This window comes from Arabidopsis thaliana, assembly GCF_000001735.4.
Source record: "Arabidopsis thaliana chromosome 1 sequence".
NCBI lineage: Eukaryota > Viridiplantae > Streptophyta > Magnoliopsida > Brassicales > Brassicaceae > Arabidopsis > Arabidopsis thaliana.
Window position 1 is genome coordinate 8,427,249 of NC_003070.9, and position 26,887 is coordinate 8,454,135.

The 26,887-nt window shown below is 36.0% G+C and overlaps 6 protein-coding genes across 13 annotated transcripts; 3 read left to right on the forward strand and 3 right to left on the reverse strand.

Moving 5' to 3' along the window:
- Positions 1 to 8: 8 nt before the first annotated feature.
- RSZ21 (RS-containing zinc finger protein 21) lies at positions 9 to 2,250 on the reverse strand. 4 transcript variants are annotated; one of them, NM_102234.4, is made up of 6 exons: positions 2,013 to 2,237; positions 1,828 to 1,936; positions 1,667 to 1,755; positions 1,357 to 1,570; positions 987 to 1,151; positions 9 to 849 (listed from the first exon to the last, which is right to left on the reverse strand). In NM_102234.4, exons 2-6 carry the CDS (start codon positions 1,914 to 1,916, stop codon positions 843 to 845), a joined length of 564 nt encoding a protein of 187 aa, NP_564208.1. In that variant the 5' UTR covers positions 1,917 to 1,936; positions 2,013 to 2,237; the 3' UTR covers positions 9 to 842. The 4 variants fall into 4 exon arrangements, with proteins under 4 accessions (NP_564208.1, NP_001117342.1, NP_001185074.1 ...); NM_001123870.4 differs by having other exon boundaries at positions 108 to 849; positions 987 to 1,082; positions 2,013 to 2,125; NM_001198145.1 differs by having other exon boundaries at positions 112 to 849; positions 1,369 to 1,570; positions 2,013 to 2,250.
- A 2,680-nt stretch (positions 2,251 to 4,930) lies between these two features.
- On the forward strand, positions 4,931 to 8,408 carry TPS9 (trehalose-phosphatase/synthase 9). Its single transcript, NM_102235.2, has 4 exons — positions 4,931 to 5,075; positions 5,373 to 7,434; positions 7,521 to 7,794; positions 7,917 to 8,408. The coding sequence occupies exons 2-4, from the start codon at positions 5,447 to 5,449 to the stop codon at positions 8,256 to 8,258; spliced, it is 2,604 nt and encodes an 867-aa protein (NP_173799.1). The 5' UTR covers positions 4,931 to 5,075; positions 5,373 to 5,446; the 3' UTR covers positions 8,259 to 8,408.
- On the forward strand, positions 8,409 to 11,563 carry AT1G23880 (NHL domain-containing protein). 2 transcript variants are annotated; one of them, NM_102236.3, is made up of 7 exons: positions 8,409 to 9,144; positions 9,243 to 9,329; positions 9,424 to 9,600; positions 9,990 to 10,160; positions 10,250 to 10,462; positions 10,574 to 10,662; positions 10,756 to 11,563. In NM_102236.3, exons 1-7 carry the CDS (start codon positions 8,877 to 8,879, stop codon positions 11,386 to 11,388), a joined length of 1,638 nt encoding a protein of 545 aa, NP_173800.2. In that variant the 5' UTR covers positions 8,409 to 8,876; the 3' UTR covers positions 11,389 to 11,563. The 2 variants fall into 2 exon arrangements, with proteins under 2 accessions (NP_173800.2, NP_001321768.1); NM_001332623.1 differs by having other exon boundaries at positions 9,243 to 9,600; positions 10,756 to 11,560.
- AT1G23890 (NHL domain-containing protein) lies at positions 11,518 to 13,618 on the reverse strand (the record flags this gene model as incomplete). Of its 2 annotated transcripts, none has more annotated exons than NM_102237.2 (6): positions 13,501 to 13,618; positions 13,246 to 13,416; positions 12,765 to 12,929; positions 12,433 to 12,633; positions 12,250 to 12,347; positions 11,518 to 12,168 (listed from the first exon to the last, which is right to left on the reverse strand). In NM_102237.2, exons 1-6 carry the CDS (start codon positions 13,553 to 13,555, stop codon positions 12,073 to 12,075), a joined length of 786 nt encoding a protein of 261 aa, NP_564209.1. In that variant the 5' UTR covers positions 13,556 to 13,618. The 2 variants fall into 2 exon arrangements, with proteins under 2 accessions (NP_564209.1, NP_973902.1); NM_202173.1 differs by having other exon boundaries at positions 11,652 to 12,164.
- Positions 13,619 to 13,824: 206 nt separating this feature from the next.
- On the forward strand, positions 13,825 to 20,433 carry GAMMA-ADAPTIN 1 (gamma-adaptin 1). 3 transcript variants are annotated; one of them, NM_102238.2, is made up of 19 exons: positions 13,923 to 14,011; positions 14,077 to 14,162; positions 14,520 to 14,822; positions 14,998 to 15,139; positions 15,238 to 15,411; positions 15,676 to 15,855; positions 16,380 to 16,534; positions 16,769 to 16,859; positions 16,963 to 17,126; positions 17,260 to 17,314; positions 17,467 to 17,589; positions 17,675 to 17,770; positions 17,897 to 18,024; positions 18,271 to 18,375; positions 18,476 to 18,738; positions 18,899 to 19,141; positions 19,231 to 19,406; positions 19,528 to 19,632; positions 19,809 to 20,271. In NM_102238.2, the coding sequence occupies exons 2-19, from the start codon at positions 14,131 to 14,133 to the stop codon at positions 19,902 to 19,904; spliced, it is 2,631 nt and encodes an 876-aa protein (NP_173802.1). In that variant the 5' UTR covers positions 13,923 to 14,011; positions 14,077 to 14,130; the 3' UTR covers positions 19,905 to 20,271. The 3 variants fall into 3 exon arrangements, with proteins under 3 accessions (NP_001322140.1, NP_849701.1, NP_173802.1); NM_001332624.1 differs by having other exon boundaries at positions 13,825 to 14,105; positions 14,206 to 14,822; NM_179370.4 differs by having other exon boundaries at positions 13,831 to 14,162; positions 19,809 to 20,433.
- Positions 20,434 to 23,819: 3,386 nt separating this feature from the next.
- On the reverse strand, positions 23,820 to 24,041 carry AT1G23910 (Polyketide cyclase/dehydrase and lipid transport superfamily protein; the record flags this gene model as incomplete). The annotated part of the gene is made up of 1 exon (NM_102239.1): positions 23,820 to 24,041. The coding sequence occupies one exon, from the start codon at positions 24,039 to 24,041 to the stop codon at positions 23,820 to 23,822; it is 222 nt and encodes a 73-aa protein (NP_173803.1).
- Positions 24,042 to 26,887: the final 2,846 nt, after the last annotated feature.

Sequence of the window (26,887 nt, forward strand, 5' to 3'; positions counted from 1 at the left end):
TTAAAAGTCGAGATTAATTGGGAAAAGAAAAGCATAAGTGGGAAACCAAATCATGAACACAAAAGACTAAGCTAACACGTTTTTCACAAGCAATATAAAAAAGAAGCATCCACAAATGGGTTTAATTTAATGTAAGTGTGTGATCCACCAACAGATGTGTAACAAAGTTGACCGAAAAACAAAAGTGAGTAGAGAAACCAAGTGGTGATATAGCAGCCGAGAGCTAGGAAGAGGACGGGGTGAAGAAACAGATTCGTCTTTCTCAATAGAAGCTTGGTTGCAGACTTGGGGTAGGAGTGGTGAGTAAAGAGCAGGGCAATCTAAAAGTCACACAATGTAACAAGCAAATTCTAGCTGATGTTGGTCGAGTTGAGGATGCAGATTCATGATAAAACTAAGTTGTGGGGAGAGTAAGATGCAGCTGTGCTGCCAAGAGATCCCCGATAAATCATACCTCACAAGGGAAAAAGAGTGGAAACAGTTGAGCTTTTTAGATATGTCTATATAATAAGGAAAGTGCATTCAACAAGAGACAAAACATTTATGGATACGAAAGAACGACCTCAAGTGTAGGGGTTCAAGGACGCTGTGTGAAGACAGCAGGCCAGTGCGTGTTATAGAGAATAAGTCAAGACGGCTGTTGGAAAACAGCATGAAGGAGAACTCACCAAATCCAATTGTCTAATAAAACTCGAACATACCATGACATGTCCATGCTCAACAACCAAACCTAGAAGAGCTAATACCATAATAGCAGATATAAAGATCTATCCTAAAAGGCGCCACAGAGTAGATATAGCATCATAGCTTAGTAATAGCTTCTTTCTCTTCAGGGTCCAGTTTCACACCCTGCAGAAACGCAAACGAATATATACCTTATATCAAAATACTTCAAATGTTATTCACATCTACATAGACAATGCTGAAGTTGAGTCATGCAGATTGAGAAAGTAAACCTAAATCCAAGAAGAGAAAAGAACTTTTACCCATTGGCATATGGCGAACGTCGACCATAGGGCGAGTCTCTGCGGCGAGGAGAATCACGGCGTGAACCACGATAAGGAGGGGATCTGCTGTAGCTCCTCCCACGGCGAGGTGGAGTAACACTGCGACGCCTTGGAGGAGATCTTCTTCCACGCGGGCTTATACTCCTGAACAAAATCAATTCCACAGGAACAAAAATGTATGTCACAAAGCGATTATAACATCAAGAAAGGTACTATCAACATTAACAACTCAGCCCCTATACATGATTACAAAGTGCAATTTCAATGGATATGTTAACACAATGGACATACTAATGACATACTATCTCATCTAAGCAGCTCAATAAGAATGTTTCCGTTGGATCGTTACCTGCGAGCATACCCATAATCTGGACTCCTACGACGACGGGGACTAGGGCTTCTACGCCTCACAGAGCCTCGACCACGGCGACACTCGCGAGCAAAATGTCCAAGCTCACCACACTCATAGCACTTGGAATCCTCAATACCTCCACGACGACCACCACCACCTCCACGACCTCCTTTATCTTTATGAGAAAGCTCCACACGCCACCCATTCTTTCCTGAAGTATACGCCACAAGAGTAAAACTTTTCAATGACCAAACAATAATACAAACATTACATGGTAACTAAGAGGTCTAATGAGAAGAACACTAACGATCCAATGCGCTGATTGCATCCAAAGCATCTCTTTCGTCATCGAACTCGAGGAATGCGTAGCCAGGAGGTCTACGAGCTACCCAGACACTGCGATTTTTAAGATTCAGAGTCATAATTCGTATGGCTTGAAACAAAATTGAGTACAGAGATAGGACTTACTTGCGAAGAACACCGAAGGCCTTGAATTCGTCTTCGAGTTCTCTTTCGGTGACGCGTGGGTCCAAATTCCCGACATAAACCCTCGTCATGTTGCAAAGATCAGTTGAATCTGAACGAAAGAGAATCGAATTTTGTGAAGAAATATGGATATCGATAATAGTTACAGCGAGTAGTTAACAAGGTACCTGAGATTCTTGGTCCTGAGCAGCGAAGCGGGATGTTTTAGGGTTCAGACTCAGACTACGGCGAGGAAAGAGAGTAACCAAGTTATTTCATTATTATATGAAAACTGAAAAGTAAAAAAAAATTAACATCATATATTATTTGGTCATTTATTAGTTATTTCATGGTCCCTTATTTTTCGGTAATCCATATATTCATAAACAAAGTTTTAGCGACCAAAATGTAAGACTAGTCTCCCATAGTCGATTAGTTAACGTAAAAAGAGAATTGAGGTGAAAGCGGATTTTGAAACTATGCAAAACATCTTTGACAACAAAAGTTATGCAAACATGTTTCTAGAGTTTGATGTCTAATTACTGTAACTTGACGTGATTCTCAGTCTGAAAAAAACTAATGGGCCTAAAACCCATAACCTTTTGGTTAAAATTTTAAAAATATGAGCAAGTTTCAGTTGCTTAATGGCCCATATGAGTTGGTTTTGGTTTTCAACTTTTGCATCAGTACTTGTATCTTCTTAAATTTTCAAAATATAGTAGGCTGATTAAATCTAAGTTTGGAGTTGGCAAGTGTAACAATTGTTAGTTTTACATATACCTTACCAATTTACACATGATTGGGCACCTAATTCATGTGAACAAGTCTCTAAACGATTGCACACACACAAAAAAAAAAGAGTCTCATTGTTTAAAATTGCGTCGACGTAAATAGAAAAGGTTTCATCATCCCACCAAAAACAAAAAGACACTTATCCATTGGGGAAAACATTCTGAACCAAGATAAGTCATGCTGGGTCCCACTTACATCGACTCCTCTAAGACTGTGTCTTTGACACGTGTTTAGTTATGATTCGTTTATTTGCAGCCACTGTGTAGACCCCACTTACCTCCTTTTACAAAATCGACATTCAATTTACACGTGTCGCTATTCCCTGGCTTGTCCCTTAAGCTGGACATGGGAGGAATAAGATACTCTTTAATTTTTGGATGGCTATGGCTAAATAGATGGCTCAGAAGAAATAAGATGGCCATAACTTCATTCGTTATCCAAAGCTAACATTAATTGGTTAGTATCAAAATTTCTAAAATTGTGAAATATTTATAGAATATTAGTATTTAAAATTATATCTAATTGTATAAAAATTTTGGGGAGTGATTATTAGTGTCATGTTACTTATTGTAACTATCGTTGTGCATATCAATAAAAATATACGGATTTCAATTTTAAACCTCACATTTACAGATATTTAGTTAGATATTTAAAAGGGATATCTGCAAAATGGACAATATAGATATTCGATTTTTTTTATCGTAGTTAACAAATGCATGATATCATGTATCATATTTACACATACTATTCTTTTTTTTTTAAGTCTAGTAAAACGGATAACGGGTTGAAGAAGGATAAAAACATTTGTATCCAGCCAAGCCCTAAATTGGTATTGTCAAGTGGAAGAGCAAGAAAAGTAAAGAAGAAGAAAGTGTCAATCTGATTCGGATCCAATTACCCAATCCTCGTTGGCTTCCTAAACAACGTGAAAACAAAACACGGCTTATATATGTCAACGTTATTTACATTGACACTTGGAACCATTAACACCAAATGGGGATAATATCGTAAAATAACACATGGTTAGTACTTTAGTGACAATCCTAATGCTGCTTTGTCCCTTGGGGGGTTTGAGAGGCCACCCTGACCTACGTGGTGCCCTTTTAATATCAATACATTCCCGATAATGTGTGCTTACATGTTTTAATTATCTTAGTTTAGTCATATAATAATGACTTCGCTTTTAACTATATTATATTTACTATATGTAATATGTACATGCATGTTGCATTCCCAATGATGTTTGTTCCATTTTTATGTCTTTATCTAAGACTTTTAGTAAGACAAGATAACTCTAATGATCTTTCTTTTTTGTTAAAGTAAGAATATATATCGATTCAATTCATCTTATCAATATGGATATAGTCTTAGATCGTGTGTAGAAGTTTTGTTTTTTGACCAATACATTAAATTGTTTTAGTCTTTTTTTTTTTTTTTTTGCCAACGGATTATGATAATTATTTCTTAAAACGTTACCTGCACTTTGTAGAGATGTGACTAGTCGGTATTTTTTTTGTTAACATGAAACGACTTGTCGTCAACATTAGATTTTTGTATACATGGACACCGCCACTTTGATATAAATTTCTCATGTCTTACCAAATCATAGATTCAATATAGCTACTTAAACTATACATTGAAATATTTTTAAAATACATAAAAACAAAAACTGGAACCGTAAACAAAATTGATGGGATGTTTTTTTATTTGTTTCACGGGAAAAGTTTGTAGAATTTAAGCATGCTACATGCAATGTTAAAAACTGTTGTATATTGTAATTTATTTACACCATTAACATTTTATATTGTGTAAACTTAATGATTTGGCACCAGAGTTGAGTTTTTCTTAGAGTCATGTTTACGGAAAATCTGATTCATTTTGGATAAACTCGTAAACGATAGCTCATTATAAAACTAACCAAACTATCATTTTATTAAAGTAATAAAAAAGTTGACCAGTACCAATATACGACCTATACAGAGTAGGTTTGATGAGATCTCATAATCTCTTAAATTAAATACAAATTTAGCATTACCTTTAGATTGGATTAAGGATTAAAATTATTTCATTTGTTTCAGCCGAAAAAAGAAAATGGTCCACCACATTATCTAGTCATCATCTGATCTACTACCAAACCCTACAATAAGAAGATAATAAGAGGATTGAGGGTAATAATGTCATTTACATACACCTTTATATTATTTTATTGCCAAAATTAGAAAAATAGATCGTAAGAAAACGTGTATATGTGCATTTGGTATTATGTTATTCGGTTTTTATATTTTTCTTGTCTCTCATTAAATTTTCTTCTCTATCCAAACTCTGTATAGCCTGTCCCCAAAGAGTCTCGAGTCCTTATCGTGAACTTTTTTGTTCATTCATCTGTTCCACGAAGAAAACAATTTAGATTTCTCCGTTGAAGTTTTTCGCCGGCGATTTAGTGATTCTCGGAGAAGAAGGTGAGTAGCAATAGTGTGATTTTTTTCTTTTGGGTTTTTGTGGAAAAGTTTTTTATTTTCGTTTCGTTTTGAACTGTTTCATTCATGGGTACAGATTGAATTTGTGTGAAAACGTGTTCTTGAGCTGTTTGTTTTCGGGATCTATATGTGGCAAGAATCTCAATTTTGTGTTTGATTTGGTCTCGTTGTTTTCTGAATCATCTTTTGGTGTGGCATTGTTTGTTTTGGTGATATAGACTCTTGTTGTAAGATCATTGTTTCATCAGTTTTAATGAAATGGGTTTGTTTTATTTTCAGGTATTTTGACGCTTGTAAGTGTTTAGACGCGTGTTGGATTTGTAAAAATCCATTCTTTGGCTTGATTCTTCTCTATGGTGTCAAGATCTTGTGCAAATTTTCTAGATTTAGCATCTTGGGACTTATTGGACTTTCCTCAAACTCAAAGAGCTCTTCCTCGTGTCATGACTGTTCCTGGTATCATCTCTGAGTTGGATGGAGGCTACAGTGATGGATCCTCTGATGTTAATTCCTCAAACAGCTCCCGTGAGCGGAAGATTATAGTGGCTAATATGTTACCATTACAAGCTAAGAGAGATACAGAAACTGGACAATGGTGTTTTAGTTGGGATGAAGATTCTCTTCTCTTGCAACTCAGAGATGGGTTTTCTTCGGATACAGAGTTTGTTTATATAGGATCACTTAATGCTGATATTGGTATTAGTGAACAAGAAGAAGTTTCTCATAAGCTTTTGTTGGATTTCAATTGTGTTCCTACGTTTTTACCCAAGGAGATGCAAGAGAAGTTCTATCTTGGTTTCTGTAAACATCATTTGTGGCCGCTATTTCACTATATGCTTCCTATGTTCCCTGACCATGGTGATCGTTTTGACCGGCGTCTTTGGCAAGCGTATGTCTCTGCAAACAAGATATTTTCAGATAGGGTGATGGAAGTTATCAACCCTGAGGAAGATTATGTTTGGATTCATGATTATCATCTGATGGTTCTTCCCACATTCTTGAGGAAACGGTTTAACAGGATCAAGCTTGGATTTTTCCTTCACAGTCCATTTCCATCATCAGAAATTTACCGTACTTTGCCAGTCCGGGATGATCTTTTGAGAGGATTGTTGAACTGTGATCTCATTGGCTTCCACACATTTGATTATGCACGCCATTTTTTGTCATGCTGCAGTAGAATGCTTGGGCTTGATTATGAATCTAAGCGTGGGCACATCGGGCTTGATTACTTTGGTCGAACGGTGTTTATTAAGATCCTTCCTGTTGGCATCCATATGGGGAGGCTGGAATCGGTTTTGAATCTTCCGTCGACTGCAGCGAAAATGAAAGAGATACAAGAACAGTTTAAGGGGAAAAAGTTGATTCTTGGTGTTGACGACATGGACATCTTTAAAGGCATAAGCCTCAAACTTATAGCCATGGAACGTCTCTTTGAGACATATTGGCATATGCGAGGAAAACTTGTCCTGATTCAGATAGTGAACCCAGCACGGGCCACGGGTAAGGATGTGGAAGAAGCAAAGAAGGAGACATATTCAACTGCAAAAAGGATCAATGAGCGCTATGGTTCTGCTGGTTATCAGCCAGTGATCTTGATTGATCGTCTTGTTCCTCGTTACGAGAAGACTGCTTATTATGCTATGGCAGACTGCTGCCTGGTGAATGCAGTAAGAGACGGCATGAACTTAGTTCCATATAAATATATCATTTGCAGGCAAGGGACCCCAGGAATGGATAAGGCCATGGGGATTAGCCATGACTCAGCCCGGACGAGCATGCTTGTTGTCTCTGAGTTTATCGGCTGCTCGCCTTCTTTGAGTGGTGCGATCAGGGTGAACCCATGGGATGTAGATGCTGTTGCAGAAGCGGTAAACTTAGCCCTCACTATGGGTGAGACTGAAAAGCGATTAAGGCACGAGAAACACTATCACTATGTGAGTACTCATGATGTGGGTTACTGGGCAAAGAGCTTTATGCAGGATCTTGAGAGGGCATGCCGGGAGCATTATAATAAACGTTGTTGGGGTATTGGTTTTGGCTTGAGTTTCAGAGTTCTGTCACTGTCTCCGAGTTTTAGGAAGCTATCTATCGATCACATTGTCTCCACGTATAGAAATACACAGAGAAGGGCAATATTTTTGGACTATGATGGCACTCTCGTTCCTGAAAGCTCCATCATCAAAACCCCTAATGCCGAAGTCCTGTCTGTTCTGAAATCTCTGTGTGGAGATCCTAAAAACACTGTGTTTGTTGTCAGTGGAAGAGGATGGGAGTCTCTGAGCGACTGGCTATCTCCATGTGAAAATCTTGGAATCGCAGCTGAACACGGATACTTCATAAGGTATAAAAGCTAGTAACTGTTTTTCTCAGTTACAGTTTCTAACAAGAATTTGAACAAACTAAGACCCATCCTATATTTGAATTCAGGTGGAGTAGCAAGAAAGAATGGGAGACTTGTTATTCGTCGGCTGAGGCGGAATGGAAGACGATGGTAGAACCGGTAATGAGATCATACATGGACGCAACCGATGGTTCTACTATAGAGTACAAAGAGAGTGCTTTGGTTTGGCATCATCAAGACGCAGATCCAGACTTTGGAGCCTGTCAAGCAAAAGAGCTTCTAGATCATCTAGAGAGTGTACTCGCAAATGAGCCTGTAGTCGTCAAGAGAGGCCAACACATTGTAGAGGTCAAACCACAGGTAACATCAGAGAGATCTATTAATCCTTTTCTTTTACTTGCATCTGAGAATCTGTTAAGAAGTCGTGAGTGAACCAACATTCTTATGTGATCGAATCGAATCTGTTCTTTATATTGATGCAGGGAGTAAGCAAAGGTCTAGCAGTGGAAAAGGTGATACACCAAATGGTAGAGGATGGAAACCCACCGGACATGGTGATGTGTATAGGAGATGACAGATCAGACGAAGACATGTTTGAGAGCATATTGAGCACAGTGACAAACCCGGACCTCCCAATGCCACCTGAGATCTTTGCCTGCACGGTGGGAAGAAAACCAAGCAAAGCCAAATACTTCTTAGACGATGTCTCTGATGTATTAAAGCTCCTAGGAGGATTAGCTGCTGCAACGAGCAGCTCGAAGCCAGAGTATCAACAACAATCCTCCTCATTGCACACGCAAGTGGCGTTTGAGAGCATCATATGATAACATAAAAGTGTCTTTTTCAAGTGTGTTAGTGTGAGTAACCATAACCAAACATGGGAAAGGGTTTGTATATGAAGAAGGTTTAACATGATGGGGACTGGTCTGTGTGATTTTATTTATTTTCAAAAGCTTGGGAGGGTGTTTTCTTCTATCTCTCTCACTGTTGTTTTCTTGTTTCTTTAGAATCGCAGTTTTTTGCTCTCTTTGTATAGAAAGTCTCTGGTGGTTTGTAATTTACACGGAGTAACCGAATGGATAAAAGTGGGTTTTGTAATTCTTTAAGTACAAGCCACTAATTTTTGTGAGCACTAAGCAAGACTAATCTAAGATTAGTAATCTTAATGTAGTCTTTTGTGTTCTTCAAAAACGGTGTCGTTTAAGTGGTTTTCTTTTACATTTTCCATACTTGGTAAATTTATCTTTTGATTTTCTCTCGAGTAAAAATTATATAACTCAGACTGTTTGACACACATATAAAATCTTCTTGCAGAGATTGTTACATATTCCAGTAACAATTACATGTGTAAATATTTTGAAGATTATTCCCTGAATAAAATCTTAAATTAATCACCAAAAACCTTAATATTTTTTTTTAATTGTTGCGCCGACGTTTATGGCATGACCAATGTGTCACTTTTCTACGCCTCTCTTTCTATTTTATTTTGTTGCTTTCTCTTCTTCTTCAACCTTTCTCCTTCCTTTTTTTTTCTCAGATTGTCACGAAGTGTCACTACTTCGTTCAACATTTTAAACATTCATCTTTCTCATTTCGCTATTCGTCTCTCCTCAACTTTAGTAATGAGTAGGCATTTTCTGTTTCTGGGTATTATCATTCTTCTCTTCTCTGCGTTTGTTGCTTCAGCTCCTTCATCAACTTCACCTGCGAGTTAGTTTTCTTTTTCACCCTGTTTTTTCGCGATGACGCATTTTTATTTACATATATGGGTTTGATCTTAACGAGCTTACATTTTATTCTTATTGCAGAGATTGTTAATAGTTTCATCTCAAATCATGGCACTTCCTTATTGAAATGGTTATGGTCTCTCTCTTTCAAAACCACCACTAAAACAGGTTCCTTTGATAATTTTTCCTCTCTTCACGGATTTAGGGTTGTAACAGTTTGATTCTGGGTTTTTGATTTCCTTTTCTGTTTGATGCTAATCAGCTGTTCCTACGAAATCGATGGTGAAATTCGAAAATGGGTATTCAGTGGAAACGGTGTTAGACGGAAGCAAACTCGGTATCGAACCTTATTCTATTCAGGTCTTATCCAATGGCGAATTGCTTATTCTGGATTCTCAGAATAGTAACATTTACCAGATTTCATCTTCTCTTTCCCTTTGTAAGTATTCTATTGTACTATTGATTTTGCGTCAGACTTGGTGGATTTCAATATTTGCTGATTTTCTTAAGGATTTTGAATACGGATGATGATGAAGTCAAGCTTTTTTCTTTTTCTCTGCTTTCACGTGATAGTTCACATGGACTATAAAGTTTTGCTGTATATGGAAATACACAGATTTTAGGTAAAAGTTATTTGAAAATCAGGAGATTTTCTGACGTTTTTCTTTTGTTTGAGAATTTGGATTCAATGAAAGTAGTCAAGAATTCAAATCAATGTTTTAAATGCAGCATTTAACATTAAACACCTTTTGCATTTTGATTGTGGACTGTGTATGTATAGTTGATGAATTCTTGAACAGCAAATTGTAACTCTTTGAGCAATGGCAGATAGCAGACCCAGGCTAGTTACTGGCTCCCCTGAAGGATATCCGGGTCATGTGGACGGTAGATTAAGGGACGCGAGGTTGAACAATCCTAAGGGACTCACAGTTGATGATAGAGGAAATATCTATGTTGCAGATACTGTGAATAATGCTATCAGGAAGATCAGTGAAGCAGGTGATTTTTTCTGCGGTTTTATGGTTTTGCCTTTTGGACAAATGTTTGGTAAGTATCGGATTTAAGAAAGAATAAAAATGCAATGGCAGGAGTCACAACCATTGCTGGGGGGAAAATGGTTCGTGGGGGAGGTCATGTGGATGGTCCAAGTGAAGATGCAAAGTTTTCAAATGATTTTGATGTTGTTTATCTCGGGAGCAGTTGTTCCTTGCTAGTCATTGACCGAGGAAACCAAGCCATCAGAGAGATTCAACTCCATTTTGACGACTGTGCTGATCAGTATGGAAGTGGCTTTCCTCTGGGTAATATTTACATACCAAAGTTTTCCGTTTGGGTCCCCTCTTGCATTCTTCAGTCATCTCTATCTCAATTACTCTTTAATGTATCTCTGATTCAATGCTTTAATATTGCAGGGATTGCAGTTCTTGTAGCGGCAGTTTTCTTTGGCTATATGCTGGCCTTGTTGCAACGTAGACTCAGTTCTATCGTTTCATATCATACTGTGAGTGTACATTCGCATTGTAACATCATTCTCTTATGCTACCCTATAATTGAGTTATAACCAACATTTCTTCCTGTTGTGTATATGTTATAGGATCAAGAAGTGTTTGAAGCTGTGCCTGATCAAGATCCTATAAAACCGGTCAGACCACCGCTAATTCTAACTGGAGACGAGCAAGAAAAACAAGAAGAAAGCTTCCTTGGAACGTTGCAGATATTCATTTCAAATGCTTGGGTGTTTTCTGTGGAGCTGTTCAGTGGAATGTTTCCCGGTCTCAGAAAGAAGCAGACAGTCGGCTTGAACTTCAACCATCAAGAAACAAAGCATTCTGCTTTTAGCACAACTTCATGGCCAATTCAAGAAAGCTTTGTAATACACAACAAAGATGAACCACCTCCCGTCGAGTCCAGGAACGCCACTCCTGGAAAAATTTATCCTTTCATGTCCAAAGATGCAACAGAGAAAATGCAACAGCTGCGCCAAAGCCGTGCCTTGTACAGAAGCTTGGACGCCGAATTCCTCCAGGAGCAGCAACAAGAGAAGCATCAGCAGTATCACCATAGGCATCACTCAACAATCCCATACACTCTTTATGAGCAGAGCAGCGAGAAGACTAATGAGATTGTGTTTGGGCCAGGCCAGGAGCAAGACCAGATGAATACTCATCAGAATATCCACCACAGAGCTCACCAATTTGTGAGTTACCCATATGGATACTATTCATAGACATGAGAAGTTGCTTAATATGATAGTAGTAGTAGAGATTGGGAATTCAGGTATAGTTTTTTAAAATTTGTTGAGAAGGCACAATAGGGATTTGGGTATTTAGATCTCTCTTGTAAGAAAAGTACCAAAGATTAATCATTCTTCCTTGATATAAAGAAAAAAAGATGAGCACTTCAATAAATATTCAAAGATTTTTCAACTCAACCAAACTTTACATTTACAAAAGACACATACTCTCTGATTCATGTGCTTTTAACTGAAACCTACTCAGTAGATGAAGAACCATGAATTACAGTATCTTCTTCAGCCATCTTTGAAAATTCTTCAACATGAACCTTTATAATGTCATCTATGGTTGCATGAGGAAGAGTCTCTTCATTCCTGCAATCTTTGTCATTGTTAGGTTCTTGTTCATCATCAAAGCTTATTAGGTCAATAAGATCATCAGAGGGTTTCAGTGAAAGGGGCGGCTTTGGGTTGCCGCAACCTGGACTCTCGGGATCAGACACAGAGACTGTTTTGTCTAAAATAGCTACATTATTGGGTTGACACATGAAGAAAAGGCTAGATACCATCGAACAAATTAAACTACTTAGGGCGGAATACATGAGGGAAAGGTGAGACACGATCATCATAACTAGTCTACTTAATACTGAATAAACGGTTGATTCAGCAACTCGGTTTCTAATGTAGGAGAAGAAGGTCAGAACTTGTTCCCCCAATTTGGTTAGGAGAAGCTTCCATGTCATGATGAACGAGAGGTGGTTCACTTCTTCCTGTCTATAACGATTTGGTTTAAGAGATTTGATATGTTGATTATACACTAGTATGTAATATGAGGATAGATTAAAAAAAACTTACATGACGGATGACGTAAGGGCGAACAGCAAATCCAATGGCTACCCCGAGAATGCAGGAAAGGACAATCCCTATTGACCAAAGAGAGTATGTCCCCAAATCTGAAACAGTGAAAGAAGAATCGTTGAAGTTTCCAAAGGCATGGTTAGTCAAATCCACAAAAGATTACTTATAGAAAAGACATACTAGAATGAGAGTTTTCGAGGCAATCCTCCTCCTTAAGATTTATCTGGCGAATCATTTCATTTCCATGATCAGAAACAAGCAAACAACATCTTTGAGGAACAAAAGTTATCTCGAAATCGCTAGAGAAAGTAGCATTCTGTGCAGGTCCATCTCTGTGTCCAAATGCCTTTGAGATCCCTCCAGCAATGGTGGTTACAGAACCTACAAAGTCCAGTAAATAAAACATGCATAATCAAAATAAACTAAGTGGCTCTTTCAACAAACTAAGATTAGACAACAACAACAACTAGCATTTATACAAAAGGAATACAAGAAATGGATTAAACAAACACCTGAAGAGCTGATCTTCCGTATAGCTTTATTACTCTTATCAGCAACATAAACATTCCCTTTAGCATCCACAGCAAAACCACGGGGTTTGCTGAACCGGCTGTTACCAGCTTTACCATCTACATGACCCGAACTCCCATCCCCAGCAAACCGGTTTATCACACTATCTGCACAACCACACACACATACTCAAAGTGAGCTCAAACTTCAATTGAAAGAAAGATAAACAAAATTTTCACTTATAGTAAAGTTTAGAACTTTTATTTGCAGGTTGATCGTTTCACACACATACACACACATATTAGTATTGTGGTCCAATTTGAGATTACGGAGAAAGAAAAAATGAAGGTCAAGACTTGCAATCAAAATCAACAAGCTCTAAACATTTACTTATGCATCCATGAATTTACAACTCATATACAAACACAATTATAATGATCCGATTAATAGATGAGACAAAAGAGTGGTTTTGTGGGTGTTTACCAACGGACAAAGGAAAGGAAGTAGTGTAAAATGTACTGCCGGAAGAATCAAGGACGATCAGATTAGAAGATCCTGGTAAAGCATGAATCGTGTATGGATTCAGACCAGACTTATGGCCATCGACCACCGTTGTGACTTCGTACCCTTCTTCTAAAACTATCTTACCACTCACTGTAACAAAATCATGAGGAAAATTAAAAATTCGAATTTTGGGTTGGGAAATTCAACTGAATTAACAGATTTTTGAAAATATACCCAGATTGAAAACGACGAACAAGAAGAGAGACACGGACGAAAATCCCCAAGCCATGTCAAAATCGAGAGGAGAAAGCGACTGTTCTGTGTAACTTGTGTTGTGTTACTTATTTTTGCTGCTTAGCATCTTTAAAGGTTTTAAAAAGATACTAGGGCCTGAGCGATACTATGATGTGTTCAAGTGTAGGGGAGAATTTGTGTAACAACCAATGAAAGAGCGCGTATCATCGACCCTCTCAAATTTGACTAATAAAAACGGCCCAAGTAGGGCCCATTTATGTGTTTAACTATAAAGAAACGGCCCAGTCTATGTTTTTGTTTTGAGAGGATTGCTGGTCGAAACGTTACCGTTTAGGTGGAAATGGAAGTCATGTTTATACAACGCATTTAATTTGGCAATTATGGTTTACGAAGACTGAGAAGAAAAAAACGAGCATCGTCCATCGAGATCCAAATCCTCAGTTTCATTTTCATCTCTCTCTCTCGTATTGATCAGCTACTCGAAACTCCGGTAACGGATTTTCACAATCCCGGCGGCGAAACTCTTCTTCCCGGCTAAGTTTTCATTTTCTTCAGATTCCTCGTAAAGTTGCCGGTGGACCAAGGTCCAACTCTTGAACACCCCAAATCATGAATCCCTTTTCTTCTGGTACTCGTTTAAGGTAAATTGATTCTCTTCTTTCCTTTTTATCGTTTCTGTTTCAGGTTTCTTAGTCGTTGATCAGCTTACAAATGAAATTTGAATATAACATGATGTAATTGAGCTCGTTTTCATTTGAGGATTGAATTTTGTTGATTGGCCTGTTTCGAAGATGAATTTGGTATTGGTGTTTCTGATTCCATTTAGAATTTTGATTTTAGTCTAAGAACATGATCACACTAAGGATTTTTGGTAATCCTTTTGCTTAATTTAATTGAATATTGGATTGGTCATGTTGCTGTTGGGGTTTAATAGTGGAATCAGATCGGATTATTGTATATGGTTCTGAAGTTATAGTGGACATATGAGTATGATTCAGGGACATGATCCGTGCCATAAGAGCATGCAAAACAGCTGCGGAGGAGCGAGCTGTTGTAAGAAAGGAGTGTGCCGATATTCGAGCATTGATTAATGAAGATGACCCGCATGATCGGCACCGGAACCTTGCGAAACTCATGTTTATACACATGCTGGGTTATCCCACACACTTTGGGCAGATGGAGTGCTTGAAGCTAATTGCATCTCCTGGATTTCCAGAGAAGAGGATTGGATATCTAGGGCTAATGTTGCTTCTTGATGAGAGACAAGAAGTGTTGATGCTTGTCACAAATTCGTTAAAACAGTATCCTTACTAATTTCTAGTATTAAATCTTGATACCTTGGCCTTTGAATGGATTCTTCTTCTATGTTAAAAAATACTAGAGAACACTTGATTTTTGATTGCATTGCTGTTATGGGAATTAAGGAGAAAAATATTTAAATAGATTTGTTCCTGTTTAACCTTAAGTCACGTGCAGAGATCTTAATCACTCGAACCAGTATGTTGTAGGACTTGCTCTCTGTGCTTTAGGGAATATTTGTTCAGCAGAAATGGCCCGTGATCTTGCGCCAGAAGTAGAAAGATTAATCCAGTTTCGTGACCCTAATATCCGAAAGAAGGTGAAGTGTTTTCTAATTCATATACAGGGTCTCCTGGAGTTTAGTCGCTTTTTTTTTTTCCTTCATTGCCTTTACCATTTATGTTGTATTATATGCAGGCGGCGCTTTGCTCTACTAGAATAATAAGGAAAGTTCCAGATCTAGCAGAAAACTTCGTAAATGCTGCTGCTTCCTTGCTTAAAGAAAAGCATCATGGGGTTCTTATAACAGGAGTTCAACTTTGTTATGAATTATGCACGATTAATGATGAAGCCCTAGAGTACTTCAGAACGGTAAGTCTATAAATATTATACAGAACACTCTACTTATGCATACAGGAGCATCGACGTAATTTAATTGAATATGCGTACATATGATACTATATTACCTGTATGATGCTTTTGTGTACTATTTTTCTCTTGCAATAAAGTTTGATATCTGTGGTATTCACTTATAAATAGATTACTCTGCTGAAATGAGGCAGACAATCAGGTTGTTATATTGTTTTATCAGACCGTCAGTTTTGACAAACCCTTGTCTTTGTTTTGTCTCTGCAGAAATGCACAGAGGGACTGATAAAAACTTTGAGGGATATTACTAATAGCGCATATCAGCCTGAGTATGATGTTGCAGGGATCACAGACCCTTTTCTCCACATACGGTTGCTCAGGCTCTTGCGTGTTTTAGGCCAGGGTGATGCTGATGCTAGTGATTTGATGACAGATATACTTGCACAGGTTAGTCATAGTTTAGCAAGTGATTCTGGATATGGTTGACCATCTTCACATTTGCGATGTAATTCCTTTGTTAAACATCAACGGTTTATGGTTTTTGTTCCAGTTACCTTACATATATTTTTTCGGAAAAATGTTGTAAGATAGCTATGCTCTCTCATGTGCTGGAACTGATTCTGTTAAATATAGCATAATGGAGAAAGAATTTCATTTCGTTGATAGGGTTCATGGGCTATTATTCTCTTTGGTAGATAGAAGACTTATTGGTTACTGAGTTTTTGCCGTACTTGAATTCTCCCTCTTTTGATACCGGTCTTTGTTGTCATAGTAAGTGTTGATTTGTGGACGGACATATAAATCTGTAGGCTGCGCCAATCCTTTTCTATCTCACCATGATGAATGCATCCTGCGTCTGTTACATGCTTTGTTTTGGAAATCTTTTGAGTTCAAAGTCAGGGATCTACTGTCGGATACTTTGTTATCCTGGTTCTTTGATATTTATTCTCGTTGGTTTCATGCTATTGTAGGTGGCAACAAAAACTGAATCAAACAAAAACGCAGGGAATGCGGTACTCTATGAGTGTGTTGAAACAATCATGGCCATTGAAGACACCAATAGCTTGCGTGTGCTTGCTATCAATATCTTGGGAAGATTCTTATCTAACCGCGACAATAACATCAGGTTCAACCCCCTACACCTCAATTTTATTTGATAATAGTATGGTATTATATATGTTTGTAATGGAACTAGCTTACTTGTATTTTTCTTCTGTCTATCATCTTTCTTTGGATGTGCTTAACTCTATGAAGCACACAATGCTCTTCTGACCAACCAGCGTTGCCTTTTCTAATCTTGATTTCGTTTCTCTCAAAAACGCTGCATTCCCTTATGAAATTCATACTTTCGTTCTCTCAGATATGTTGCATTAAACATGCTGATGAAAGCTATCACTTTCGATGATCAAGCAGTGCAAAGGCACAGAGTTACAATTTTGGAATGTGTGAAGGTATTAGTATTACCAGGAAAATATTTTATACAATGTTAACTGCTAAGTATATCTTAGAGAAATAAAAAATGCTAATTTGGTTTCTGCTTCCATAACAATATAGGACCCAGATGCTTCTATCCGGAAAAGAGCTCTTGAGCTTGTCACTCTTTTGGTGAATGAAAACAATGTCACACAACTGACAAAGGAGCTAATTGATTATTTGGAAATCAGCGACGAAGATTTTAAGGAAGATCTTAGTGCAAAAATTTGTTTTATCGTTGAAAAGTAAGTATTCTATTTAAGAAATAGAATGACTACTTACTCTGAGAAAGTTGGGGGTCAGGATGATTGGAAAGTTACTGTGAATGTCTAGTTGATTGAAGTTTTTGTTGACTTTTTAAATTTTTTGATAATGTAGGTTTTCTCCAGAAAAACTATGGTACATTGATCAGATGCTCAAGGTTCTGTGTGAGGTATGGATTCAAACGCGAGAATATGCTCTGTAACGTGTTACCAGTTAATTGCACTCTTTGAAATCGTTTGAGAGTTTATATCTGCTTAAGCTAATTTCAAATGCATTGTTTGTATCTGTCATAACCTATTGTCATCTATTCCATGTTAGTAGGCTGGAAAGTTTGTGAAAGATGATGTGTGGCATGCACTTATTGTTGTCATAAGCAATGCATCAGAGCTTCATGGATATACAGTTAGGGCCTTGTACAAATCAGTCTTGACTTATTCGGAACAGGTAGCTATTTTCTAATGTTAGATTGTGCTCAGTCCTCAATCAGTTGTAACCCTTTCTAATATGGTTTCGTTGAGATGATAACCAGGAGACCCTTGTCCGAGTGGCGGTATGGTGCATTGGGGAATATGGTGATCTGTTGGTTAACAATGTGGGGATGCTTGGTATTGAAGATCCAATAACGGTGAGCATCACAATGGCAATCTTAATTCATTATTTGCTCCATGATAAATATGCAGATGCTTTTGCTTCTTGGGATTTCATTTTTGCTTTGAAAAATATGCAACGAGTATGTGACTGCCTTGAGCAGGTAACGGAATCTGATGCAGTGGACGTTATCGAGGATGCCATTACTCGCCATAACTCAGATTCGACTACAAAAGCAATGGCATTGGTTGCTCTACTGAAGTTGTCATCCCGCTTTCCTTCTATTTCAGAGTATGTCTGACCTCGTTGTGCTATCTGTTTTTATCTCAACTCGTTCATCTGATATCTGCACTTATCCCTTTTCAACTCTACACAAGATGCATATGCGCACTAGTATATGAATAATAAATTTTGGTCTGTCTACAAGAAACTGTAGCGCGTTGCCTTCTGAAAAAAGATTAGAAATATATTATACATGTACATCCTGTCCTCAACTCTCTATTGATAATTAAAAAGTTTTCTAAAATTCAATGACAGGAGAATTAAAGACATAATTGTGAAGCAGAAAGGAAGCCTTCTCCTTGAAATGCAGCAGAGAGCTATTGAATACAATTCTATAGTTGACAGGCATAAAAATATCAGGTGGAATCCCTTGTGCCTCTCTTCCTCATCTATCTTCTAGTGTAAGTTTTTCATATTCTCTCTCCCTCAAAGCTCATGATAGAGGTATGTGTGCATACAGGTCTTCTCTGGTTGACAGAATGCCGGTACTGGATGAGGCTACTTTCAATGTGAGGAGGGCCGGCTCTTTTCCTGCATCAGTTTCAACCATGGCCAAGCCTTCAGTTAGCCTTCAAAATGGTGTTGAGAAACTTCCTGTCGCTCCTCTTGTGGACTTGCTAGACCTAGATTCTGACGATATCATGGCTGCACCTAGTCCATCTGGTACAGATTTCCTTCAGGATCTTCTCGGTGTAGACTTAGGTTCATCGTCAGCACAATATGGTTAGTTCTTTGGCGGTTCTACAGCTCTTGCGTTCATATTATGGCGTGCTCATCTGCTATGTGTCTCTGAATGAACAAGTTTTTAAAAAAATCATTTTCCTCATTGCCTTGCAAAAGGATAACTCATGTTTGGTCTTCCATTTTTTATCCAATGATTCAGGTGCAACCCAGGCTCCAAAAGCTGGCACAGATCTGTTGCTGGATATTCTATCAATTGGAACACCTTCTCCTGCACAAAACAGCACATCATCTATTGGTTTATTATCAATAGCTGACGTTAACAATAATCCCTCAATTGCGCTAGACACACTTTCTTCACCAGCTCCACCTCACGTAGCAACAACTTCGTCCACCGGTATGTTTGATTTGCTAGATGGTCTTTCTCCAAGCCCATCGAAGGAAGGTAGGAAAAAGTCTTAACCTGAAAAAGATCTGTATAATCATTGAAACTCTTTTACAAAGGTCAATAACAAGTTTTCCTCCTTATTGCAGCCACCAATGGTCCAGCTTATGCACCTATTGTTGCATACGAGAGCAGCTCCTTGAAGATTGAGTTCACCTTCTCAAAGACACCAGGGAATCTGCAAACGACAAATGTCCAGGCTACTTTTACTAATTTATCTCCCAATACTTTCACAGATTTTATATTCCAGGCTGCTGTTCCAAAGGTAATTACATCTATCTTCTTTTTTTGCTTTTTTCCCCTTTATTCATCTTTCCCAATTGATAAAGCAGTAAATAGATTTCAATTTTTTCTTTAACCTTCTCTTTCTTTTGTGTAACTTCCAGTTCCTCCAGCTGCACTTGGATCCAGCTAGCAGTAACACACTCCTGGCAAGCGGTAGTGGTGCCATCACGCAGAATCTAAGAGTCACTAACAGCCAGCAGGGGAAGGTATGGCACATTCTCTGTTCGTCTTTCTATCTAACTTTATGTCTTCAACATTCCGTGCTCAGCATTGATGAATAGCACTTGATGATCCACAACATAATCTATGCTCAAATAAAGATAGGCTGAGCCTGTGGATTCAGTGACTTAACATAACACTAAGGGTTTAATGTTTATTGCAGAAATCTCTTGTGATGCGCATGAGGATTGGGTACAAACTGAACGGAAAAGATGTATTAGAGGAAGGACAAGTCAGCAACTTCCCTCGCGGGTTGTGAAACTCATCGATCAGCCATTGTATTTTCAGCATAAGGACTTGAGTGTTTCTTTCTATCAAACCCAACTAAAAAAGAAAGACAAGTCTTGCCCAAGCCGTTGATGCAGCTTTCTCCTTCCAATTTTTTCATCCGTTTTATGAAACAAGTAGTACTTTGGCCTTTGCTTGTGATTTGAGGTTCTTGGGTTTTCTTTTTGTACAAAAGTTTTGATGTTTGGAATCGGAAAGTGGTCAAGAAGTAGAATTTGTCTCTCATGTCTCTGAGACTATAAAAAAGATGTGATTTATGACCCATAACCATAACTCATGATGTATCTACTACAGTTACAATTTTCGTCTTGCAAAGAAGGAGTATTGGATTTTGGATCATGTCGTAGTTTGCATGTGTTATTGGATTAAGTCTTTGGTTGATCAACCAACACACATCTCTTATTTGAAGCGAATTCTAATTTTCTGATAGCTAGAAACTGTTAAGTACAGATATAGAGACATTCGAACATGTGTTATTTATTAATGTTACCAAATGGTGGATGTTCATTTGATTTTATTGGATATGATTTTGAAGACAACAGATCAATAAATCATCATTCTAAACATAATCTATTTTCTTAAAAACCCACCACAGAAAATTATATATTTCGACTTCACTTTTCCATATTTTCATTCTAAACATATATTTGTCCCAAAAATAAAAGATAGAGATAAACCATAAACAGAAATTCATTTATTATTTTAAATGATTATGTGGCTTGATGCGAAATTCATAAAATCAAAGTGGTTTTGACTAATAGTACCATGATATAAATTTCACTTTTCCATATTTTCATTCTAAACATATATTTGTCCCAAAAATAAAAGATAAAGATAAACCATAAACAGAAATTCATTTATTATTTTAAATGATTATGTGGCTTGATGCGAAATTCATAAAATCAAAGTGGTTTTGACTAATAGTACCATGATATAAATATCTGCCCAGTCATTTTTGTATTAAGACAAAACAAAAGAATGACTTTTGTAAATTTCAAACTTTTCCAGAAATATGTATTTTTTTTTTTAACTTTGTTATACTTTTACCAACTCTTACTAATTTAAAATTTTGTGGTAGTTTTGGAAATGCGTACGTGTTTATAGTTTTGAATTTGAAGGATACAAATTGGGAGTTAAGGGAATTTCTACAAAAAAATATTAATGTTAAACTGAATAGCTACTTTGATTACACATGATTAGTTGCCGAATAAGTTTTAGATAATAGGCTAATAGCTATTACTAAAATATCATTGTCTCTTCATAAAAAAAATGTATTATAATATTCTAGTAACATGACGTTGCTTGTACAAGCCTTTCCATTAAACAAGCCTTAGCTTGCAAATATCTCTACTTGACTTTCTCGAGTTGTAATGTAATGAAGAGTTGCATATCACAGTCACACATATCTAAGTTAATTACCCATTTGACAAAACGTGGAATAGTTGAACCCTTTTATTACAATCGTCAATACAACGATAATATTAAAGTTTTATTTAATGCATATATATATATGGAAAGCTTCATGGGTAAATACATCGTAAACGTTGGGGAAAGAAATAAAACACATCGACGTAAATGACATTCATTATTCAGTGAAAATCTCTAGTTAAATACACCATCCAGTGCCATTCTCTAATTAGTTTTATAATTTCTTTTAAAAGTATATGTTCTAGTGGTTTTGATAATAATCTTTAACAAAAAAAAAAAAAAAAGTGGTTTTGATAATAATAATCGTCTCAACTAAGATGTTTATATAGAAAGGGAGTGTTCTGAAATTACATTAATCTCCTTAATTATTTTACCTAACCCCACTCATTTAACCTTTTCACCATATTGAATAGTATTTCTAAACTTAAACAAATATTTCAGCAATTTTTTTTTTTGCGTCACCCATTTAATTATCTAATGTGATACACAGGAGGGTAAATAACTTATGTAGGCCAAATTGATATAATCTACCTAATGTATTAATTCACTCCAACTAAGCTAGCGAAGTATATTACCTCGTGAAACATAGCAGTTAATTAGGGTTTAATCAAGAAATATAAATTGATCGAAATGTGATGAATTTAAAATGATTTTAACTAATGATCATTATGAAATAAAATTAATATAGTTACTCAACTTAATTACACAAACTGAGCAATCTATAATTGCAATTATTTTTAGCAACCCGAAATATTGATCTGACGACGATTTTTGTTTTGTTTTTAGTATAACACAGCTAGCGATTAATTGGATTAGAGAAAATCATACAACCAAAAAAATTAATTAATAATTATTTAAGAAATAAGAATCCTTATTCCTTAACTTGACCGAAGCATGGCATGTTACGTAACTGATTCTCTTTATATCCTTTTTGAGAAAAAGGTATAATGAAATAAATAAAAAGGTTTTGAATTCGTAACTTGGTGCGGTGAATCGTTCATGATCCAACATCTGTCTATTTCCCCTTTATGAGTCAAACTTGAAATTTTATTCAAGCTGAGTCTGTTAAATTAAAGTCATGAAGACCGAAGACCTATTATTTTTCACCTGCTTAATCTAGCAAGAAACTCGAAGCACACGCAAATGATTCATATTTAGTATTTTTTCAAGAAGAAAAATGTGTTTATGTGGACCAAGAGTTTTTTATCAAAAGGAAGTTGTTTTGAACCTTTGACAACAAAAAAAGTGGACGTCGTTTTGAGCAATGTGTGTTATCAGATAAATATCAGTCAATGCTCACGTCACTCAACTTACTCGAATAATCACTTTTTAGTTACGATATATTACAAATAACAAAACAAAATTATTAATAAATTTATGCAAGTATTTTTTTTTTTTTTTTTTTGTTTATTAAACTAAACTGATTGATACAAAGTATGCATCAAATTTATATGCCTTTTACAAAAATTTCCAATAAACAAGTTGAGAAAAATAGGCAGATATTTAAGACTATATATTTTTATAAATATAAACTTCAATATTATGAATTTTCATTATTTTAAAAGAAAAAGATGATATAGTCCCTTTAGAATTACGTGTGTGATTTGCTAATAATAACCTTTTGGTGCGAAAGTCTTAGTAGGTAATATGTATTTTACTGTCTAGAGTTGTCCACTATTTTTCTCATGTCACACAGATTCTTAATTCTTATATTTTGTATTTTCAATTAATTCTTCATAATTTATTTCGTTTCTTAACAATTACCACCGAATTGGATAGGTTAAGATAGTTGCCTTGTCTATGTGTTCTTTTATTTATCTAATTTCATATGTGATGGTGGAGAACCGAAATAACTGTATAATGCACATATCTTATATATATATGGTCTTCTTGCTAACAGAAATCCGTCTTCGCCATGAAACCTTGAAAGGAGTCGGATGAAACTCACACATACGGAGATTTAACGTCAAAATTATTGCTTTTGTTTTTTAATATACAATATGTTGTGTGAGTTTGATAATAATGATTTTTTATAGAGAGTTTATGAAAATTACATTAATTATTTTACCTAACCCCACCACATAACTTTAACATCAGATGGAATCTTCCTAACTTTTACCAAAAGTTTTAGAATTTGCATTTTATTTCATCCCACCTTAATTAACCAGTATAATACATGCATGCAAGATTAAATAAATTATGCAGAAACAAAAAAAATTATATTGATTTCATCTGCTTAATATATCAAATACCAATTGACTCCAACTAGAAAAAAAAATTGAGTAATATTAATTATGCATATTCAAATTAAAGCATTTGAGTAAATACATCACAAATCCAATTATTATAAACGGTAACATTTTTTTATTTTTTTTTAAGAAAATTTCATATACTGAGATTTAGTAATAAGTATATAATAATTATATATATGGGTTCCACTTTGTATAATTTTTTTAAATTATTCGTGAAATTTAAGAAGAACCTCATCCAACTCCTTTAGGTACTTGACAGTTTCGTCGATGATGGAATGTGAATCATCGATGTCTTTGTGAACCTTCTCGAAGTCGAATGTCCATACCACGTGGCTACCATCGCCATCTTCTATCGAAGTAATAGCAATGGTTCCTTTAAGCGTCTTGAAGTGTTTCTGGATTTCAGTGCCACTCATTTTCATTGTCATCGTTTCTCCAAGTCCATATCCTCAAGAATATGATGTAATGGTAAAGAGAAAGAGTTACAATTTGGTTCAAAAGGGGGCGATCCGTTTCCTTTACGAAAGCTGAAAAGAATTTGTCTGCCGGAGACTTAACGTCAAACTTTACAGGCAAAGCTCCCTTGTCATTGTCTATTTGTTTTTTTTAAGAGCAAATGTTTTTAGTGGATGTGATATTAATCTTCTCAACTAAGGTGTCTATATAGAGAAAGGTTGATAAAAGTTACATTAGTTACTTCAACTTAAGTTAACTCCATCCACTTTACTTTCTTCACCGTAAGGAATCTCACCAACTTTAGCCAAAAGCTCCAATATTTGACCTTTGCTTTCATCCGCTCAATTATTTAACGTGTTAGGATAAGTAAAATTGTTCATATCGTTTTGATCTGCATAATATACCAATTAACTCCAATCAAGCAAGTATTTTACGTAATAGGTGTTTTTCTAAATACATTATTCTTAAGAAATGTGATCAACAGAAAATCGTTTTGACTAATGACGACTATTGTGAAATAAATTAACGAAGTCACGAGTTACTCAACTTTCACAAACTGATGAGCAACCTGAATTTTCAATTATGTTTAGCAACCAAATTTTGATCTTCTTTTTTTTTTAATACATCTAGCGATTAACTACTTGGAAGAAAATATAAATAATGCGACCTAATCTATTTCCCCTGCTTAATTTTGAAAGAAACTCGAACCATACGCAACTTATCTATATTTAGTACTTTATCATGAAGAAAAATGTGAACATGTGAACAATGTCTTTGATGAAAAGAAAGTGGTTTTGACTAATGTACATCATCAAATAAATATCACTAAATGCTCAAGTCACTCAACTAACTTTAGTTTCAATTACCATACATTAGGAATAGTAATAAAAATCACATTAGAATTTTCACAATATATTATCTGTACTAGATCATAAAAAATAAGCGTGTTACACTGTTACGTTCTTTTTTTTGTTTGGTTAAGCGTGTAACAAAAATGATTCTTCTCTATTACCCTTATTAAGAAATATTATGACTATATGTGCGAACCAATGTGCACGTCACTTTTGCTGGTATGCTGATGAGGATGTCTTAACTCTTAACTTTTGCTATTTTTTTTTCTTATCAGAAATAAATATTACAGGAAATTTAGCGTATGTCTCAATTAAATAATTCTGAAGAGAGATCATATAACCATTTTTTGTCAAGGAAATCACATAACCCTCAAAGAAAATAAAAACCTAGCTAGCTTGCTAGCTCGCACTTAATTTATGATTTAACTGATTCAACTGCATAGTAGACCACTTTTTCTTCTTTTTTGGTTTATAATCATAATAGACCACTTACTTCAACCAAAAAAAGTTTTTGAAGTAGTTGATTTTGTAAGTACATTATTAAAAATATGATTATAAACCAATGTGAACATGATCAGTGGCGGATCCACTAAGGAAGGAGGGGTGTCAGTTGACCCAGGTTAAATCTACAAATTAAGTTTAATGCATAGAAATCCTTAAAGAGATAGCAGCATAGTTGGTAGTTCTCTTTCTGTTGACACCCCTAAACAAGAGTTCGACCCTGCCTTATTACACTTTTGAGTAATTTTTATTCTTTTAACATATATCTATGACCCCCCTAAAAATAAATCCTCGGTCCGCCATTGAACATGGTGAATGATAAGTGTTAACAAATGAATATTATAATATAACTATGTTAGTAAAAGGATTCTAGAGATCATAATAGATACATATATTTACGGTTTCTGAGTTGATGTTAGTGAATCAGATAAAGTGATTGTTCCATTGGAGATGAGAGTTTGTATAAATTTCTTAACTGAAAATGGCAATGCGTGAACGTGTTGTATCATTATGACTCACACATTGTTATTTTGTTCATAATGAGTCTGTTCAAGTAAAGTGGATGTCTACGTGGAAGAAAATAACAAATTGTGCAAAGATGATTCATTTCATCTGCTTAATGTAGCAAGTAAATGTGAAAAAAGGATTTGACGAAAACAAAAATTGCAGGAACAATTACTTCTTTTTTTTTTTGGTCAAGAGAACAATTACTTTTTTAAAGAGTTAATTTATCTACTAACTAAAATTGAGCTTGAAAGACAGCTGCGCGGACGATTTTACCCTTATCGGCTTCTTTAATAAAAGTTGGGTTCCAGGGAACTTTTATCACTTATGCCACTTTTTTGAAAAAACTGATCTGGACTGCCATCAGTTAATCTGAATGCCACCGAAAATGTGATATACCAGTTGTACCCTTAATGAGTTGATTAAAAAAATGAAAAAGAAATTCAAAAGCTAAATAAAGAAAATCGAGTTCGGAGGCTCCTCTTCGTCGTCGTGTTCTTCTTCTTTGGTCGACGTTCATCTTCTTCGTCGGCCACCATCGATTTCCTCATGCCGCCGACTTGAAATCCGGCGTAAAAGCCACGAATTAGGTCAGTTTCTTCTCATATTTCCTTTGACATTGGTGCATTGTGATTTTAGATTGGGATTTTGAATTCTATATAATTCCCAGCTCGATTCAATTTGATAGTTTGATGATTGGTTTGCAAAGTAAAGAGTAATCGATTAGAGGTTGCCGAAACGTTATTTGAGGTGATGAGCAAAGGAATGTAGGTTGAATGTGAGTTGAATTTGAATTCCGAGATTTCATATTAAAGATTTGGGGGGTTTGTGTTTGCAAAGTTTAGATTAACCAATTAGTTTAACGAATAGGTATGTATTAACATTGGAAATCAATTGAAAGGTAACGAATTAGGTTCAGTAGAATCGAGTGCGACGAGAGATTGATTTCAACGTATGATAAG